At 42.5% G+C, this 17,498-nt stretch overlaps 1 protein-coding gene across 2 annotated transcripts in view; it reads right to left on the bottom strand.

Annotated features, from left to right (window-relative positions):
- Positions 1-17,498, bottom strand: part of LOC131063957 (probable NAD kinase 1) — a 170,075-nt gene that overhangs the window by 147,691 nt on the left and 4,886 nt on the right. The window contains exon 2 of one of the 2 annotated variants that reach the window (XM_057997961.2): positions 5,473-5,653. The exons of the other annotated variant lie outside the window; for it this stretch is intronic. Within the exon in view, the coding sequence (XP_057853944.2) occupies positions 5,473-5,653 (181 nt within the window). The remainder of the gene's footprint in view (positions 1-5,472; positions 5,654-17,498) is intronic. 2 annotated transcript variants of the gene reach the window in all.

Below are 17,498 nucleotides of genomic sequence, written 5' to 3'. Positions count from 1 at the left end.
GGGGGTCCATGCCATGCTACAAGGTCCTAATAAGGAACATGACAATGAAATCGAATATACATTTTCAAGTTGTAGAACTTTCAATAAGTGTGAACAGATTCCTTGAATCTAATTCTGGATTCGAATAGGTCCTTGCCAAATATATATCCTCACATATTGTTGGTCACAGCAACTTCATCAAGGCTCACCACAATGTAAGGAGTAAATTATTTGGAAGGGGCTTATATTAGATGTAAAGGACTTCATTTCCTCGCATGAGATTTGCCAAATGAGTAAGACAGAGGCTGCTAGAAGTCCAACACCATTTCATGATTATCCATTTCCAAGCAAATGGGGATCCCACTAACATCGGTTTCATTATAGGTTTGACTCATGTGGGAGGAGGGAATTTTATCTACACTATGATTGAGAGATTGTCTCAGTATGCTCATTTTTATTGTCATGAATTTCACTCATAAGACCTCCCAAATTGTTAATTTGTTCATACAACACATATCTAGGTTACATGGGATTCCAAAGAACATTTTTTATTTTTTTGTGACCAAGATCCACAATTTATTGACAACCCCTAAAAGAACTATTTAAGCTTGTTAGTGCCACCTTGACCTCAAGTATATATTATCACTCTTAAACAGATGGATACATGAAAATAGTAAACAAATGTCTAGAGCATAGTTGGAAAAATACCAATTGTTTGTAAAAATCACAAGTACTCACAAGAAAATCGGGCTTGCGAGTAACATGTGGCCAAGTAATAGGTTAGTCTAGTGGTGAGTTTTTCTCAAAAACTCACAGAAAGGCTTGTGGTTTCTGCCAAATACTCCCTACAGGTTTATAACACGATTTTACAAGAAAAAAAGGTCATTTGACATTTTTTTGAGTCTGGTGGCCACAGCACCCTTGGCCCTTTTGGGAATTTGCTTCCACAGCACATCTCTGTCTAAAATTGCCCTGGAACCATCATCCTTCACCTTATAAAGCACTGCAGATGATTTGTCCCTGCCATGCTGTAAATATAGCTCATTTCTCCGCCCTCTTCCTTTGATCCAACCACATTCAGCTTTAAATCTTTTCTCTCTTCTGGGGACGGCTCAGCTCACAGCTATAGTTCATGTACTCATGGTAGCGCCTTTCACTATTTTCCTTTTTCCTTTCTCTGCAATTAGGGCAGCAAATTAGAGCCTTCATTTTGTGTTTTCAGAAATAAAGTCTCCATTTTATTAGTGACTAATGTCATTGCTTTATTTCTTGGAATTCTCTAAACAATTGTAAAGGGGATAAGAAATAAGGGTATCCAAATCCTTAATCAGCTATCTTCTTAGCTTGAGGAATATTAATATAAAACGAAGTTATCTTCATTATTTTGAACCTTTTTAACTTATTGTTAGGGGATTAAACAAAGATTATTAATGTAAGAGGATCTTATTACTTTTTCAGTAACATCTCAGTTATAAATCATAAGCTACAGTGTCCAGTTTGAGAACACCTGCACAGCAGCAGCAGACTTTTCTGAGCTTTAATTGAAGAAAATAATAATTTGTAATTTTTTTTTTATATTGAAACTTGAGATTGATTCGTTTTGAACTTGGTCTATGATGTGTATTGAACTCTAATTTTTATCTATATATGAAGGCAATATGTTTCCTAGTTTCAGTAATATGAATGTTTTTGAATAAACTTCTACAAATTTATGTGATTTTTAATGTTTGAAAAATTTGCTGAGCATTTCCCCTAGTTTTAGAAAATTTTCGGTCAGCCAAATTATTGCCAAGTCTAAGTTTCCAACTATGGTCTAGAGAAAGAGTTATTTGGGATACTACATTGCACATTAGAAAGCTTCTTAGCCAGATGGTTGAATTTCACAAAGAATTGGCATAATACGACATTGCACACATGCATTGAAACATTGCCTTATAGTTATTAACCTCCTTTGCTGATTGATTTGACCGTTTTGACCATTTAAGACACTCAGGTTCCACTGGTTAGAGAATTTATAGATGATAGCCAACACCTGATGAAGCAGCTAAAGGAGAAAGTTGCTGGTTCAATACTCAATTACATCTCAACAGGACCAATACTGTCTAAAGAGCAAAATTTTGAAGTGGAAGATAGAGTCTTTTTGAGATTACAATTTTATAAGTGGAGGTCTCCTTTAGCCTGAAATTTAAGGTAAATTGAGAAACTTGGACCTAGATATTATGAGCTTTATAAGAGTTTTAAACGAGTAAAACAAGTTGCATATGCTCTTCAACCTTCCAAGGAATCACAAGTGCAGAAGCCTTCCATGTATCATGTTTGAAGAAAATGTTTGGGAAAAGGCTACAATTTCAAATTCCTTGCCTACCTTGGATGATGGCTGCGTTCTTTTGTTTCCAAAGCATATTTTTTAAATGCCAACATAGTGTGAGACTAAGGAGGTCGTGAAATATCTCATATTCAGCGGCAAGATTTAACATTGGAAGAACCCACATAGAAGACTAAGGAGCTCCTGATATATCTCATATTCACTGGCAAGATTTAACATTGGAAGATCCCACATAGAAGGCCTTGGCATACTATAAGATTCAAACTATAACTATTGGGCTAAAGCAATTCAAGGATAGTTGTTGTGATGACCACTGATAACTCATTTGAGTTTTGGTAACTGATGCTCATTTCAAGTCATTGGGTAATTTTGTTGGCTGTATGTATCATTTATGTCAAGCAGATGTACATTTTTGTTGAATAACAGAGTTTTATCTAACTTCTATTCATCCCACATGCACAAGACAAAAGAACCAAAATGGGAGCACTAGCTATTAATAGGTTCTTGGGCATTAGAAAAGAGCAGTGTTCTGGGTGGATGTGGGTTTCTGCTCAAGTTTGTGGAACAACCATACTTCTCTTAAGCTTCTTGGCGTGAATTAGAGCCCACACCATCTAAGAAATATCATTTATCTTCTATGTATGGTCTGAACTGATGCTTAAAATACAGTAAGCATCTGTTTCTTTTCCAACTTTACACAATTTGAATATTGTTCTCCAGCTATCTAAGTAAGTTAAATTAAACCTTTCTGCTTTCCAGTGATTAAAAAAGAGAATTTTTCTTTTCAGTAAGCCCTCAGCATCCACATTCAGGTTTCTTCAGTTCAAATTCAAATAACAAATTCCAGATCTAGGGTTTCTGCCAGAGAATTTAGAGAAAGGATTACTGTTGTGTTCATAACATGATATATTGTATAGTTTCTATAATGTAATTTAAGTTTTGATAATATTCATTATCAATATATTAAAATAAAGTATTGCTTTTCACTTTGAGGTCAATGTTGTCACTTGGGGTATTAACATGCTGTATAATTACATGTTAAAATTAAGCAAAAAAACAAATAATTTCTTCAAACGTTTGTAGTATATACAGCATGGTTACTGGGAGATGCATCTCCTACCCCTAAGATGCGTCTCAGATACGGTGACGCACCTCCAGTACCAAAGACGTTCCCAGAAATGTCTCGACGCACAGGGTGCTTTTGGTTGCCGTCTCTGAAGTCTCCCGACCAGAATTGACATCTCCCACCAGAAAACTTAGGGCAAAATGCAGTCAAAGGCAAAAAAGCAGTGTTCCACGGGGACGCGTCCCCCCCCTTTTTGGGCGCGTCCCCCTGTCAGAAACGTCTCGGAGACGGGGGGACGGGGACGCGACGTCCCCCGCCGTCCCGCCACCGCCACCCAAGCGCCGCTGGGACACGGAGACATCCCTGCGTCCCCGCGTCTCCCAGGGAGACGTGGAGACGTGGAGACGTCTCCTTGGGAGACATTTGGGCGTCTCCCAAAGAGACATGGAGACGCCTCCACGTCTCCTTGGGAGACGTTTGGGCGTCTCCCCGTCCTTCAAGAGACGTGCAGATGTCTCTTCAAGGACGGGGAGACGCCCAAACGTCTCCTGTCGCCCCCACTTATATGCAATGTTTAAAATTAAAATTTAAAAAAAAAGTGAGTTTTTAAGTTTTTTGAGGGTTAAGGGGTAACTCTAATTGGACGTGGGCCAATAGAAAAATAACACCCGACGCCTTTAGAAAATAATAAAAGTATTTTTGGCCTCACGGGGCGCTGCCCCTCGACCCCGCCCTGTATCGCGACAGGGAACGCGCAAGGGGCGCTGCCCCTTGACCCCAACTTGGGGGCGCTGCCCCCAAACCCCCGTTGAAAAATATAGGGGGAAACCGCGCCAATAGAAGTAGGGAAAATCTAACCTCCGAGTTTGATTAGGCTCCATATAACAACACAACTTAGAAATCTTGGTATTTAGATTTAGTATTTCAAATTTCCTATAGTCTCATTTGAAATGTAATTCTTACACTGTAATACTGTCATACATCTTTTCAAAACTAGTTTTTCAAGTACTATATGTATATGTACAAGTATATGAGCACCACCACCCCGCCACCCCCCCCGCCGCCGTCCCCCCGCCGTCCCCAAATTTAGGCCCTTGGTCCCCCCGTCCCGGAAACGCGTCCCCCCCGTCCCCAACGCCTGTGGAACACTGCAAAAAAGGAAAGCAAATAAATGAAATGAGCTTGCAGCAAAGCAGGAAGACAAACATCCATGCAAAGTTATAGTGATTGGATCTACTAAGAGAGTAGACTTTTTGAGCAGGACATAAACAGTTGTATGACTGATTTCCTATCATTGTAATGGTCTAAAGAGAAAGTGCCTTTATTATTTAGCCAACAATATTACCTTACTTTCCCTGAACCAGTACCAGCAGTATAAGCAATTTTGATTTTGATTTTTGTTCAATTTTAAAGTTAATGTTAAACTTTACTATTGTTCTTGTTTTGAAAGTTCTATATCATGATATTCTCTGGAATTATTAAATTATATTAAAAGAAATTGGCGTCTCCAAGAACCTCCATCTCCTGTTTTTGAGAATTAGTCATACCGGTACCACTGCCAATCTCTAGTGTCTTGAAGTACCCGTCTCCCAGTAACTATGATATACAGTAATGCTTTCTTGTAATGGGTTAAGTTACCCTTAGTTTGCCATTGTTTTCAACAGCTTGGCCTTTATTTTTCATAATTTGGCCAACTACCATTCCATTATACTTGCTTTCATTACTTTTCCAACTGTAAGCTCAACTACACAGTTAATTCCCTAAAATGTCTCATTGTGGTTGATCCATTATTCTAAAAGCCAGTTTATCAACTCATATTGTTATCAATTATAACTCAACATTACGCTTGTTCAGATCCCTAATAATATTTCCTCCAAAACACTAGCAAACAAGAATCGCCTACACAATCAAAACTAAATGCATACAAAGACAAAATTAGTAATCGCAACCTGAGTTAAAAACCTGTAAACTGAGCCATATTGTATGAACTTCCAAATTATCTAATTCCATTAACTCCTATAGTATCCTAGGAAGATTGTAGCCCTTGCTTAAAGGTTAAACTATAACTGAAGAAAACAAATTTGATTTAAGTGCAACTTACTCCTTAGGGTTTCTGAGAATTCTACCAGGTGATCATCCATTGGCTCAACAGTAGGTTGTTGAAGACACTCATGCCGAGCCCTCCCCGAAGGGCCATTGGACCAACATTGCGTTTTCAGCTTAATGTCATCCTCTTCCATTTGTGAAAGGCTTGCATTTGAATCGCCCCTGCCTAGAGATGACTGAACACAAGAATACACTTACAAAAGTTAGATCAATCAAGATATGTCAGGAAAAAGAGCAACACACCCAAATCCCCAAATATTTTTTCTATTCTAATTTGAGCTGCAGATTATCCCAGGAGTAATATTCAGATACACAACTGGATGATTATAAAAGACTAGGCTTACAAGCTAGAAAATCAAACATGTGCTATGACAAGGAAAGCTTTGACAATCAATTAAAGGAAAAAATATGCTTTCCTACTGGAGCCTTTCTTCCATAATTCTGTCATGTTTCAGGCAAGACTGTTATAAATTTTGGTTGTTAAATCAAACCGAAACATAAAGACCAAACTACTATGTAGGACCTATCAAACTGTATCTATTTAGATAAAATATTACTTTTATGGTTGTTGAGATCTATAGTAAATTTTCCAAGCTCTGTTTGATTCCTAGATTTAAGATTTCATCTACCAATTTCTGATTGCAAATGTCTGTCCAATTGAGTCCAATATTGTTGTAATAAAATCAGACTCCTTTGTCCCTCCCTTGGCACGTGTATCCCATATCCAAAACGGATACATATCCAATACAGCTCGGATACACATCGAATATTGTACCTATACGTACCCAAAAAACCTTGATTTCCAACCATGCTGGATAATATGTGATTTAATTTTTTAAAATTTGACGTAAATCTTCCTAAATTTAATTTTTAAAAACTTCATTCATAGATTTTTCAAAAAAAAAATTGGTATAAACAAAACCTACACCGAATGAGAAAGACAAATGAATTGTTTTTCTATTTCAGTGAACCAATTTTTGGGTTATCTTCCAATGCAACTCTACAATTTTTGCATATTGTAAAATGTTAAATCAACTTATCATTATTTATGTAGCAATTATGTGTCTATATTGCTTTTGAAGTAATGAAAATCTCCTCAAATAACTTAAAAAATTCTGTTAAATATATGTGTTTTTTATGAATGACATATCCAGCTGTATCCATATTGGGGTTCTTAAAAAATGGCCGGATCCGTATCCGATATCGCATCCGTATTTGTATCTGTATCCGTGTCCATGCAACTTTGAAGAAAATGTATTTCATACACTACATCACTTAAACTGCATTCCTTAATCTAATATTTTTGCCATCCTTTCTTTAAATGAAAGGTAAATTGAGCATGATCCTTGGGCAGTTGTAAGAAATCTATCTTGATTGAGTTTTGGATAGTTTATGTTTATATGATATTAATATTTTATTCTTTAAAGCTTCACTTTCAATTTACAATGGAGTAGCGAGCCAATTTCATAAGGACCAGAGGGCAAAGTATACTACATTAACTTCAAGGGAATTAGTAACAAACTAATTTTGGATTTGTTAAATTTTTCTCTAAGTCTTGAGGTAAGCTACCCCCCCAAACTTCACAACCATAGTGGATGACAAGCATTACCTAGTTAAGAATAATGTTTTTATTCTTGTCGTAATTCCAAAGTTACAGAATTCTTTAACTATCTTCTAATTCATAAAAGGCTCTCCAACCTTCATAGGTCCTTTTCACAATACAAGTATAATTTATGATTGAAGTCACGGCCAAAGCATTTTACAAAAATTTGAAAGGATACTGTTTGGTCCTTCAAGTATCAGTTTAAATTACACGGTACAGAAATGATATAGACGGTATTCATAGAGTAATTAACAGAACATCATAATATCATATAGACCAGAAAAGATGTGTCTTTATTTCCTTCAGTAATGGATATACAATCAACAATCCCTTAACCCGATACAATGCCAGACTATATACTCTTCGGTCGGTTGGCGGGAATGCCAACTGCCAAAACTACCAACTACCTTCGGAAAATTACCCATTACATGCCATATTATGCTAACAGCTAAGTTTTATTTAATGACGACATAATTGCTGTCTACATCAGCCCCCCCAAAAAAGAAGTCGTCTTCCAGACGACTACAAAAAATGGGGCTAAGAAAGGAAACTACTACTGAGAAGTGGGATGAGAAGACCTCCTTGGAGTGGTGGTCGAATCTGGAGCCTAACGCTGAAGTTGCTGAAGTTGTGTCGTGCGGAGCCGTAGGTCACACTCAACCACCAGCTGGCGCTTGCGAGCTTTCTTCACCATGTGTGTTGCCTCCAGTAGATCCTTGCCTTTATGTTCCACTTGGCCTGTCAAGGCTGCCACTTATCTTCTAGTGTTATCTTAACATTCTGCTCTAACACACGGGTCCCTGGAGCGCGACTGTGTCCTCCAGCTAAGCTCTGATTTGTTTCTCCACGATGGCCAGTTCTACACGTTTATCTAACTCCTTTTGGAGCCCAGCAGCCACTTCCTTCGCAACGTCCTGTTCTACCTGTGCCTGCCTCATTTGAAAAAATAGTTCCCAGTAGGAGCTTTCCATGCCTTGGAAGATAAGGCTCAACGCCCCCTGAGCCTGCATGATGTGCACCTGCTGCCAAGTGGTGACCATCTACTCAGTCTCCACCCCCGGCCAGCCTTGTTGGGTGAAGTGTTGCTCAAACTCCTCCTAGCACCCTCTCCTCATAAACTCCAACAGCTTCCCAACCTCCGAAACTGCTCCTGCGTCTACCCATAGAGCCATGTCAGTAATACCTCGTGCCACTTGGGTAAACCCTTCCAACTCAGTCATGAACCATTGAATGGACCCTATTGGATCCTGTGGGTCAAGTCGTGAAATATGAAGGGCCATGTCTGCATCATTTCCCACTGGTGGTGGCTCTATGTCAAGCAACTCGTGGTCCCTAGACTTGGTGCTCTCATCCTCTAGATGAATCACAGTATGCATGTCCTCCTTTTCCCGTCCCCCTATACTAGGAGCCTGCCCAATGCTCCGATTGCTTCCTCCATAATCTAGCCAACTGCCATTGTGCATGGCGAAGGGGGTGGAGGTACGTGTGGTGCCAGTGCAAATTGGCCCAGCCAGCTATCTAAGGATGTGTCCACATCCGACCCTTGGCCCGTGTCCTCCATCAGCAAGACATCTAGTACGCCTGGCTCCTGTACTAGCCCGCCATCTATAGGGGTCTTCCCCTGTACGGTACGTTAGGCAACACCTTCAGCCATAGGTGTTTTTGTAGGGGTCTTCCCACATATGGTACCTTCAACAACACCTTCAGTCGTAGGTCTTTCCTGGTGATGTGCGCTTCGACAACGAGGGTCTTGGTTGTAGGTGTCTGTAGATGTACGGCTCCTTCAGCCGAGTGAACTACCCCTCCAATTGTCAACGCAACCTGTGAAAGAGATACTTGTAATTGTGCCTGCGGGGACCCTTCAGGTACCTTTTGGAACAATACGCCCAAAGGCATGGATTCTCCATGGGGTGTGGCGACTATCAGTGACTATGTAGGTACCAGGTGAGCGGAAGGGGACAATTTTGGGGCTGCAAATTTGACCCATGCTACCACTTTCTCTGGTGTCGGTAGTTCTTGCTATCATGTGTGTACTTCCCCTTCTGCCCCTTCCTTGTCCTCTCCTCCTTGCGCGTGGGTTCCAACTCCTTCAACCTCTTCATCCTCCTCAGAGTCCCCGTTATGGGGTTCCATCCTGAACCCTTCATCACCACTTCTGCTTTCCACATCCTCGGCTTCCTCCTCCTCAGCTTATGTATCGTCATCTGAAGATTCTTCTTCCTCTATCTCCTGCTTCCTTTTTATCCTGGCAGGTTGGCCGGTGTCACTTCAGAGGGTGTCCCAATGGACCCAATAATACATTGTTGGTCTATTCAGCTCAACCCGACTCCATGGCTGAAATTTACCCTTCTCTGAGGGTACCTGTGTGTGTACAGCCTCCAAGAAAAGGGCAATTGCATGGTGGCACATGTAGAATGTTTTATGTTCTAGTGACAGGAAATCATGAATTTTGTCCGCAAGTAAATGCGACCAATTGTACACCTTACCCATGTTGATGTCGTTCATGAGTGCTATCATCGAAATTGCAATGTCGGAAGCCCAACTTGCTCCCGTAAGCTTGCTTTTGATGAGGTCCATCAAGCACCGCCAATCCGCGTTGGCAATGAAGGAACGCTTCAGTCCCCTGCTGTTGCTGCTACTCCACAAACTGTTCCATTCTGCAGGGGTCAAGTCGCTATGACAAACCAACTTTAGCAAAAATTCATTTCTTTCTCTTGTGAGCTTGCTAGTCGGCTTCGTAGCTGATTCTCCTCGGTCCGAAATGCCAAAGACTCACCGAAAGTTGGACAGCTTGAATGAGACGGTGATGGTACATCCCTCGTATTGCACAATGGACTTCTGACTGCGGGAATCATACCTTGCCACCATAGTTCGCAGGACTGGCTCAAATTCCTTGATGTTGAATATCGGCATCTGGATTGCATGGGCCACTTTTGCCTTCCTGAGCAAGTTCTTTAGCTCGTAATCTGACGGTGTTTCATCCCACCAACTGTGGCACTCGCTCCCTGTCACACTCTCGAATGTGAGTGTCCACAGTTACTTTCTCCTAGTCGCATTGCACTTTTGGCCTGACTTTGCTTTTCTTGTTACTGCTTGCCTCCCCCATGCTGGTTCCCTTCGCTGCCTATGTGAGATACGCTAACATTTTTGCTACTTTTACCTCCCCTTGACCATTATTATAACGGTCCAAATTTCGAGCACAACGGGGGTTTCCCCAGCTTGTCTTCACCATACCACCAATTCTAATGGTTGTTCGTGGTACGATATCGTACAATGCCTTCAGGTCTTAACCGTACGGACTCCCTTCAGCTAGCTCTATACGGACTTCCTACAATCTTGTATGAATGCCAGCGAATTTTGCTCTGACTCTATCATGCCTCATACGAAATCTCCCTTCACCACAGTTTGTTCCTCCGCTGGCTTCCCTCAGCCATACGGGACCGTACGCCACCCCCTTGCCTGCTAGTCCTTGTGTGCCTGTTGCTTTATGTATGGTATCGTACGAAACCCCTCCTCTTGACCATACATGGACGTACGATTTGTTTTTTGATGGTTCCTTTGGTGTTCGTACGGATATGTTCTTCTAGTGTTGTCATCATCGTACAACCTCATACGTTGATGTTCCTTCCTCCTGCGAATTCCTTACTCAGTCGTACGACCAGTTCCTTTGCTGCAATTTTTGTACAGATTTTACGTTGAGCAACTTTTTGTCTTTGTCCATACAATATCCTCCCTACATGTATTTGTATTGTCCGTACGAGTTTGTACAGTGGTATCCACATCCTTTGAAAGCCCCGTATGAAGCTATTTGTGATTGGGCGAAATCCCCCTTGACAACTCTGTTCAGCCCGTACGAATGAGGTGTCTTCCTGTGATGCTTGTAGGGGTCCATACAATTGTGCTTCCCTTGCTCGTATGGGTCTATACGAACTTGCCTTCACTCTTCTCCTTTGCACTTCGTCTATGGCTTTGCTAAAAACTTCTCGCTTGTTCTATATGCTTGAATTGGCTAGGTAGAAGTACTTATAAGTTCTCCAATTTCAGGGTTAGGGCATATGCCTTCAATTTTTTATAAAATATTCTTTTTTTCACAACATGTAATTTTTCTTTTACTAACCTTATATATTTCCCATTTGTTTTCAATTTTTAATATTTTCTAACCCTTTCCCTTTAATGTTTAATACTTGCCTTGCTTTTTCCATTTTTAGTATTCTTCTTTTAGAATATTCTTTTAATATTTCCACTTGGAAAGAACTTTTTAATTTTAACTTTCGTACCTTCAACTTACCATGGTACTTGTCAATTTGCTTCCTCCAGATGCTTTTTTTGTCACTTCCTTGTGCCCGAGATTGTACCACCTCTTCTTTCTGAGCTCTTACTATCTTCTTCTGTTTATGCGACTTGGCTTTTTGTGCCTAACGTTTCACCCCTTTCCTCAGTTTTACTCTATTGCCAACTCCTCCTTTCCTTAGATTTTTGCTCGGTCCTCCTTTAGCATCATTCTCATTCTCCAAATCTTGCATTTTCCTTTTTACCCTAGTGGAATCTCCCTCAAGTCTCACACTGATTTTAGAGTCATGTGGCCACGCGCACACATACGATGGCCTTCTGTAGCATTCCTCCGAGCAACACATACCTACGTATTCGAGGTCCCAAATTTTACCAAGTGGTGTCGGCCCCACTCCCTTGTAGCATTCGTCTATGTACCGTCCCCCATACTGTTGGTACCATGTTACTTTTTAACCATCAACCTGAGGTGGGCCCACAGGATTAGGAATTACTCAATAAAGCGAGTTGGGGCTTGCTTCTTGCTCACCTAGACATGTTGCTACCACAAACAAATCCTCAACCTTTAGTACCATCTTCAAACATGGTCCTAGACTCACACCGTACTCCTCCAGGTCTATTTCTTCTTCTGAGTCGACTAGCTCTTCCTCCTTCCCAGCAAGTTCCTCCTTCCTTCTTGCTTCTGCTTCCTCATCAATGTCATATGCAATGTAACCCTCACGAGGTCCTTCATATAGGGCCCTTTTTCTCCAATATCCAGTGAGTCGTATCCACACAGCTGGGTCACCAAAATAGGCATTCATAAGGTGCTTATGTTTGAGGCACTGCAATGCCTTCAACTTGCTTCAGCACCAACCTTTATTCTATGAAAGTGAGTGGTTTGGCCCAATCTTCGTCGGGTCTGTAAGGCTCAACGACGACCACCGGATCTTCTTCTATTCCCTTACTCCTTCCAATGGTCCAGTCCCCCTTCGTTGCATAGCCCAACATGTTGATGGCTACCACTAGTTTATCGCGTTCCCGATAAAGCTTCAATTTGGAGCCGTTTACAAGGTCACGTATAGGATTGTCGTCCAAGGTGGATAGTTTTACTACTCCATTCTTCCCGACTTCCTTGATTTTATAAGGCCCCAGCCAACGAACTTTGAACTTACCAGGTCGAAGTTCGTTGTGGCCGCTATACTTCAGAACCAACTGACCATGACGGAAGTTCGTCCGTCGGAGATGCTTGTCGTGCCAATACTTCCATCGCCCATTGTGCCATCATCCGACGTTCATCTAACTTGGTGAGGTTCATACGACAGGCATTTAGGCTTTCCTCATCCCCGAGCCGATTGTCTACTGCGATTCTTAAGCTTGGTACGGTGTACTCTGTCAGCACCACGACTTCTTGGCCGAACATAAGTTGGAACAGGGTGTGACCTGTCGTCACCTTTTATGTTGTACTGTACGCCGAGAGTACAGCGGGAAGACGCTCATCCCAATCTTCCTATTCTACTCCACATGACTTATAAAAGATGGATATGAGTATCTTGTTTGTAGCTTCCGCCTGACCATTTGCCCAAGGATAGTACGGACTGGATAGATTGTGGAAGATTTTAAACTCTGTTGTCATCATTCGAATGACCTGGTTAACAAAGTGAACTCCTCAATCACTTGTAATCTAAATTGGAATCCCGAACCTGGTCACAATTTGCTCGTACAAGAACCTTGTCGTACTCATGGCAGTGTTGTCTAGGAGAGCTCTTGTTTCGGCCCACTTGGTGAGATATTTCATGGCCATGACAATGTATTAGCATCTGTGCATATTGCTCACCTTGAGAGGCCCTACAAAATCAATCCCCATCTTTCAAACAATTCCTGCGGCTGAGAGGGAAATAGGGGCATGAAATCTCGTTTAAGTAGTTTCCCCGTACGTTGGCATGTGTCACATCCAACCACCCACTCGCACGCATCAGTGTGCAAGGTTGGTCACCATAGTCCTACCAGCAATACTTTCCGTACGGTGGCATCAGGTCCCATGTGGCCCCCCGCAAGTCCGTCATGAGCTTCCTTTAGTACACTCGAAATTTCCTCCTGCATCACACATCTTCACAAGATCTAGTCAGGTCCCATCTTGTATAGTAGACCATTGATCAATTGAAATGTTTTCCTTTCTAGTGCCAGCTTACGTCATTCCCCTGGTGGCATGTCTCGTGGGAATGTCGAGGTGTACAGGTACTCACCAATGCTCTCATACCAGGGAGGTAGTATGGTTATTTGGAACAAGTGAGCGTCTGGAAAGTCCTCATTTAATCCTTCCGCGGGTTCTCTGGATTTGATCCTTGACAGTTGGTCAGCAATTACATGACTCTTCTCGGGTCATACTACGATGGTGAAGGTGAACTCCTGAAGTAATAACAGCCAACGGCTTACTCGTCCCTGGATTAGTGGCTTATTCACCAAATACATCAAGGCTTGATGATCCACATAAAAGGGGAATGGTGTTGCAAGGAGATAATGGCAGAACTTTTGTACGGAGTACACCATTCCAAGTGCCTCCCTCTTCGTCATGCTATAGTTTTGTTCGCCTTGGCAAGCAGTCGGCCGGCGAAGAAAATGGGGTGATCCAATCCTTGTACACCCACCTGTGCTAGAGTGGCACCGATGGCATAGTTGGATGCATCAACGTGAACGTGGAACTCTTTGTCCCAATCAGGGTATGCTAGGATTGGTGCACTCACCAGTTAGGATTTTAATTCCTTAAATGCTTCTTCCTGTTTCGTTCCCCACTTGAACGGTTCACCTTTCCTCGTGAGTTTGTCCAAAGGACAGGAGACTTGTGCGAAACTCTTGATAAATCTTCTATAGTAGTTGACATGTCTGAGAAAGGATTTTACTCCCGTGACATCCACCAGACTCTCCATGCTCACAATCACTCCTACCTTATTAGGGTCTGTCTTCAACCCTTCCTTGCACACAATGTGCCCCGGTAGCTTATCTTGTGGTACCATGAATCGGCACTTCTTGGGGTTCAGGGCCAATCGGGACCGCCGACATCTCTCCATGCACTCCCCGAGTGCATTCAAATGGGTTTCTTGCTTACTGTAGATAGACTAGTCATCGAGGAATGCCTTGAAACTTCCCACAAACATCCCATCAAAAATGTGCAATATGATCCACTGGAAGGTGGTCGGAGCATTACACAGGCCAAAGGGCATCTGATTGTATGCCTATACTCCGTCCTCTACTATAAATGTTATTTTCAGCTTGTCTTCCTCTGCAATGCTAATCTGGTTATATCAAGAAAACCGTCCAGAAATGAGTATATCTCGTGGCCTACCACCTCCTCAAAGATGTTGTCCATGAACGAGATTGGGAAAGGATCTTTAATGGTTACGGCATTTAGGCAACAAAAATCCACACATATCCTGATCTGATTTGCTTCTTTCTTTGGGGAGATAACGATTGGTGAGACCCAATCGTTGGTTTCAACCTTAAAGATGATGCCAACCTCTAGCATCTTCTCAATTTCTTCATTCACGTTTGTCGCGTAATTCTTATTCATTATGTACGACCTTCTCCATACAGGTTGGGCACCAGGTACGAGGGATATTCTATGTACGCACAGTTCTGGAGGTATTCCCTTCAAGTCTCTATACGTCCATGCGAACACATCCTTGTATTCCAGAAAAATTTTAAATGTTGTTGCTTTCAGTATGGGGTTCCAATCGTCCCCGACCAAGATCACCTTTGGAATGTCATTGTTCCCCAAATTGACTTTCTTCACATTGGATTCTTCGTACTTGATGGCTTTATCCTATTCAAACCAGTGCGCAAGTGTATCATCCACCCGTGCGACACCCTCACGGTACTCCCCGTACTCTGGAGGGAAGGTTGTATTCTCCGTACCATCACCTGACTCCTCAATCTCACATATCTGTAGCATGTGACAATCACGCTGAAACACTTTGTAGTCTTCCATCTACCAATGGAAGAGTCCGGCCAAGGAACTAGTTTCGTCCTCCGAGCATCCCTCCAATACTAATACCCCTTTGTCATTGGGTTCCATCTTTTTCCTACGGTCTTGTGAACCCCATTCCCAATTATGCGAGTCATCCGAGTCAGAATCAGATGATGCCAATTCCTCACTTATCGCCTGGTTCTATAGGTCAATCACATACTTGCAACCTTCGTTCTCGATGGAGAGTGTATTTCTCTTGCAGTTGTGGTTCGCTTTCGCCATGATCAGCCAACCCCTCCCTAGGAGAGCATCGTAAGCCTTTTTCTCCAATGGAATGACAACGAAGTCAAGGAAGAAGTGTTGGGTACCGACAACAACCTTTTGTGCCATGAGTGTTCCCAAGGGCTTGATACCGTGCTGGTTGGCACCGACAAGGTGGAATGTTGGTGGCCAGAGGATTGGTTTGCCTAGACCCTTCCATGTCTCCTGTCTCCTTCGACAGTACGTTCACTCCAGAGCCGCCGTCAACTATGGTGTTCGTCAACTTCTATCCCATTATCTCCATTTCAACCACGGCCAGCTTCCGACCAATGCTCACGGTGAGCAGCATGAGGTTTGTGGCAAACGTAACAGGGAATTTTGTTGCCGCCATGGGGTCTGTGCCAGGTGGTTTTGCTGCCATCTGACGATGTTCCTAGTTGGTGATGTTGTCACCGACTACATTTGTAAGAGCCATCTTCAATTGTGGCATTGTCTGGAGAAGGTCAGATACCCGTACGGGTATGGTGGTTTGCAACATCTATTTGATGATAGTTTTCTCGGACTCTAACCGGAGTGGGGTACTAGCAGTATTATGTGAGGCCCTTCGTTCTTCCACCATCGCCCGTTCTACATCAGCCTTGGCTTCCCGAATTCTTTCCTTCTCTATACGAGGATCGGGGTATACAGCCTTCTTGCTCTACAATCTTGTGATTACCAGTACCTCCTCATCTGGCTCTTTAACGTCCAACATATTTACTCCCTTCTGCTTTGGGCAGTCAGTGTCCTCATGGTTTCCTTGACCACACCACTTGCACAGCAAACTTCCATTATTGTTCCCACTCTGACATTCCCAAGCAAAGTGGTCCCACTCATTACATTTGCGGCATTGAATAATGGGTCGACCCTTTGCATCATACTGAATTTTGCTCCTTGGTGTGTTGTTATTGGAACGGTTGTTCCCGTGCCGATTATTACGGTATCCTCCTAGTGAAGCATTGGAGTTTGCTGACGATGGTTTAAGTGGTGTGGCTAGCGAAGTAGCTTGTTCGCCTTGGGTGTAGAGCACTTGTGTGCTCTGCGTTTTTAGATTGTACGGGCATTCCTTAGTAGAATATCCCAGCACTTGACAGATGTCACAAAAGGATTTCCTTGAGCACGTTCCTTTGGTATGACCTTATGTCTTGCAGTCAGTACACCAGAGTTCCTTCCCTTCTTTGCCATTCTCCTTGTCGGCCTTCAGTTCCTTCATCATCCGTATCATGTCCCTCTGGAGGGCTTGTACGATTTTGGATTCTCGGTCACTACTTCCATCCGTACTATCATCATCACTCACCGTCCTCTTTCCCTTCGATGTTTTATTCTCACTCTCAATATCCATTGCTCTATTATAGGCTTCATCATAAGAGGGTGGAGGAACCACCTTCATCTTCCTTTTAAGGGATGGTACGAGTCCTTCCAAGAACCATCATTTCTTGAATCCATCGGCTGGTTGATTTTCCTTTTTGTTTAATAATTCCTTCAGCCAACGATTGTAAGCCTAAACACTCTCACTTTTGCCTTGCTTGGTATTGTAGATCTCAGCCACAATCTCGTTATCATCCCACAGGAGTTTGAATTCCTCCTGGAAGGCCTTCTTCAAATGATTCCATGTTGTTTTGTGCTGGGCGTTGAGGTCGGTATACCAATCAATTGCAATCCCCCGAAGGGTGGCCAAAAATGCCTTCAACCAGTAATCCTGGTCGTCTTGGCCATTTGCCTCCCAAATGGTTATGCATGTTTTGCAGCGTTGTACAGGGTCCTCTAACTCGTCTCCCATGAATCTTGGAAGCTTCTATCTCTCTAGAGTATTCTAGTTGTGTGCCATTGCTTTTGCCTGGAAGGTGCTATGTCTCGCCTGGAAGGTGTTGTGTGTCGCTCGGAAGGTACA

The sequence above is a fragment of the Cryptomeria japonica genome, chromosome 11, assembly GCF_030272615.1.
Source record: "Cryptomeria japonica chromosome 11, Sugi_1.0, whole genome shotgun sequence".
NCBI lineage: Eukaryota > Viridiplantae > Streptophyta > Pinopsida > Cupressales > Cupressaceae > Cryptomeria > Cryptomeria japonica.
This window is presented reverse-complemented; position numbering and strand designations above follow the sequence as displayed.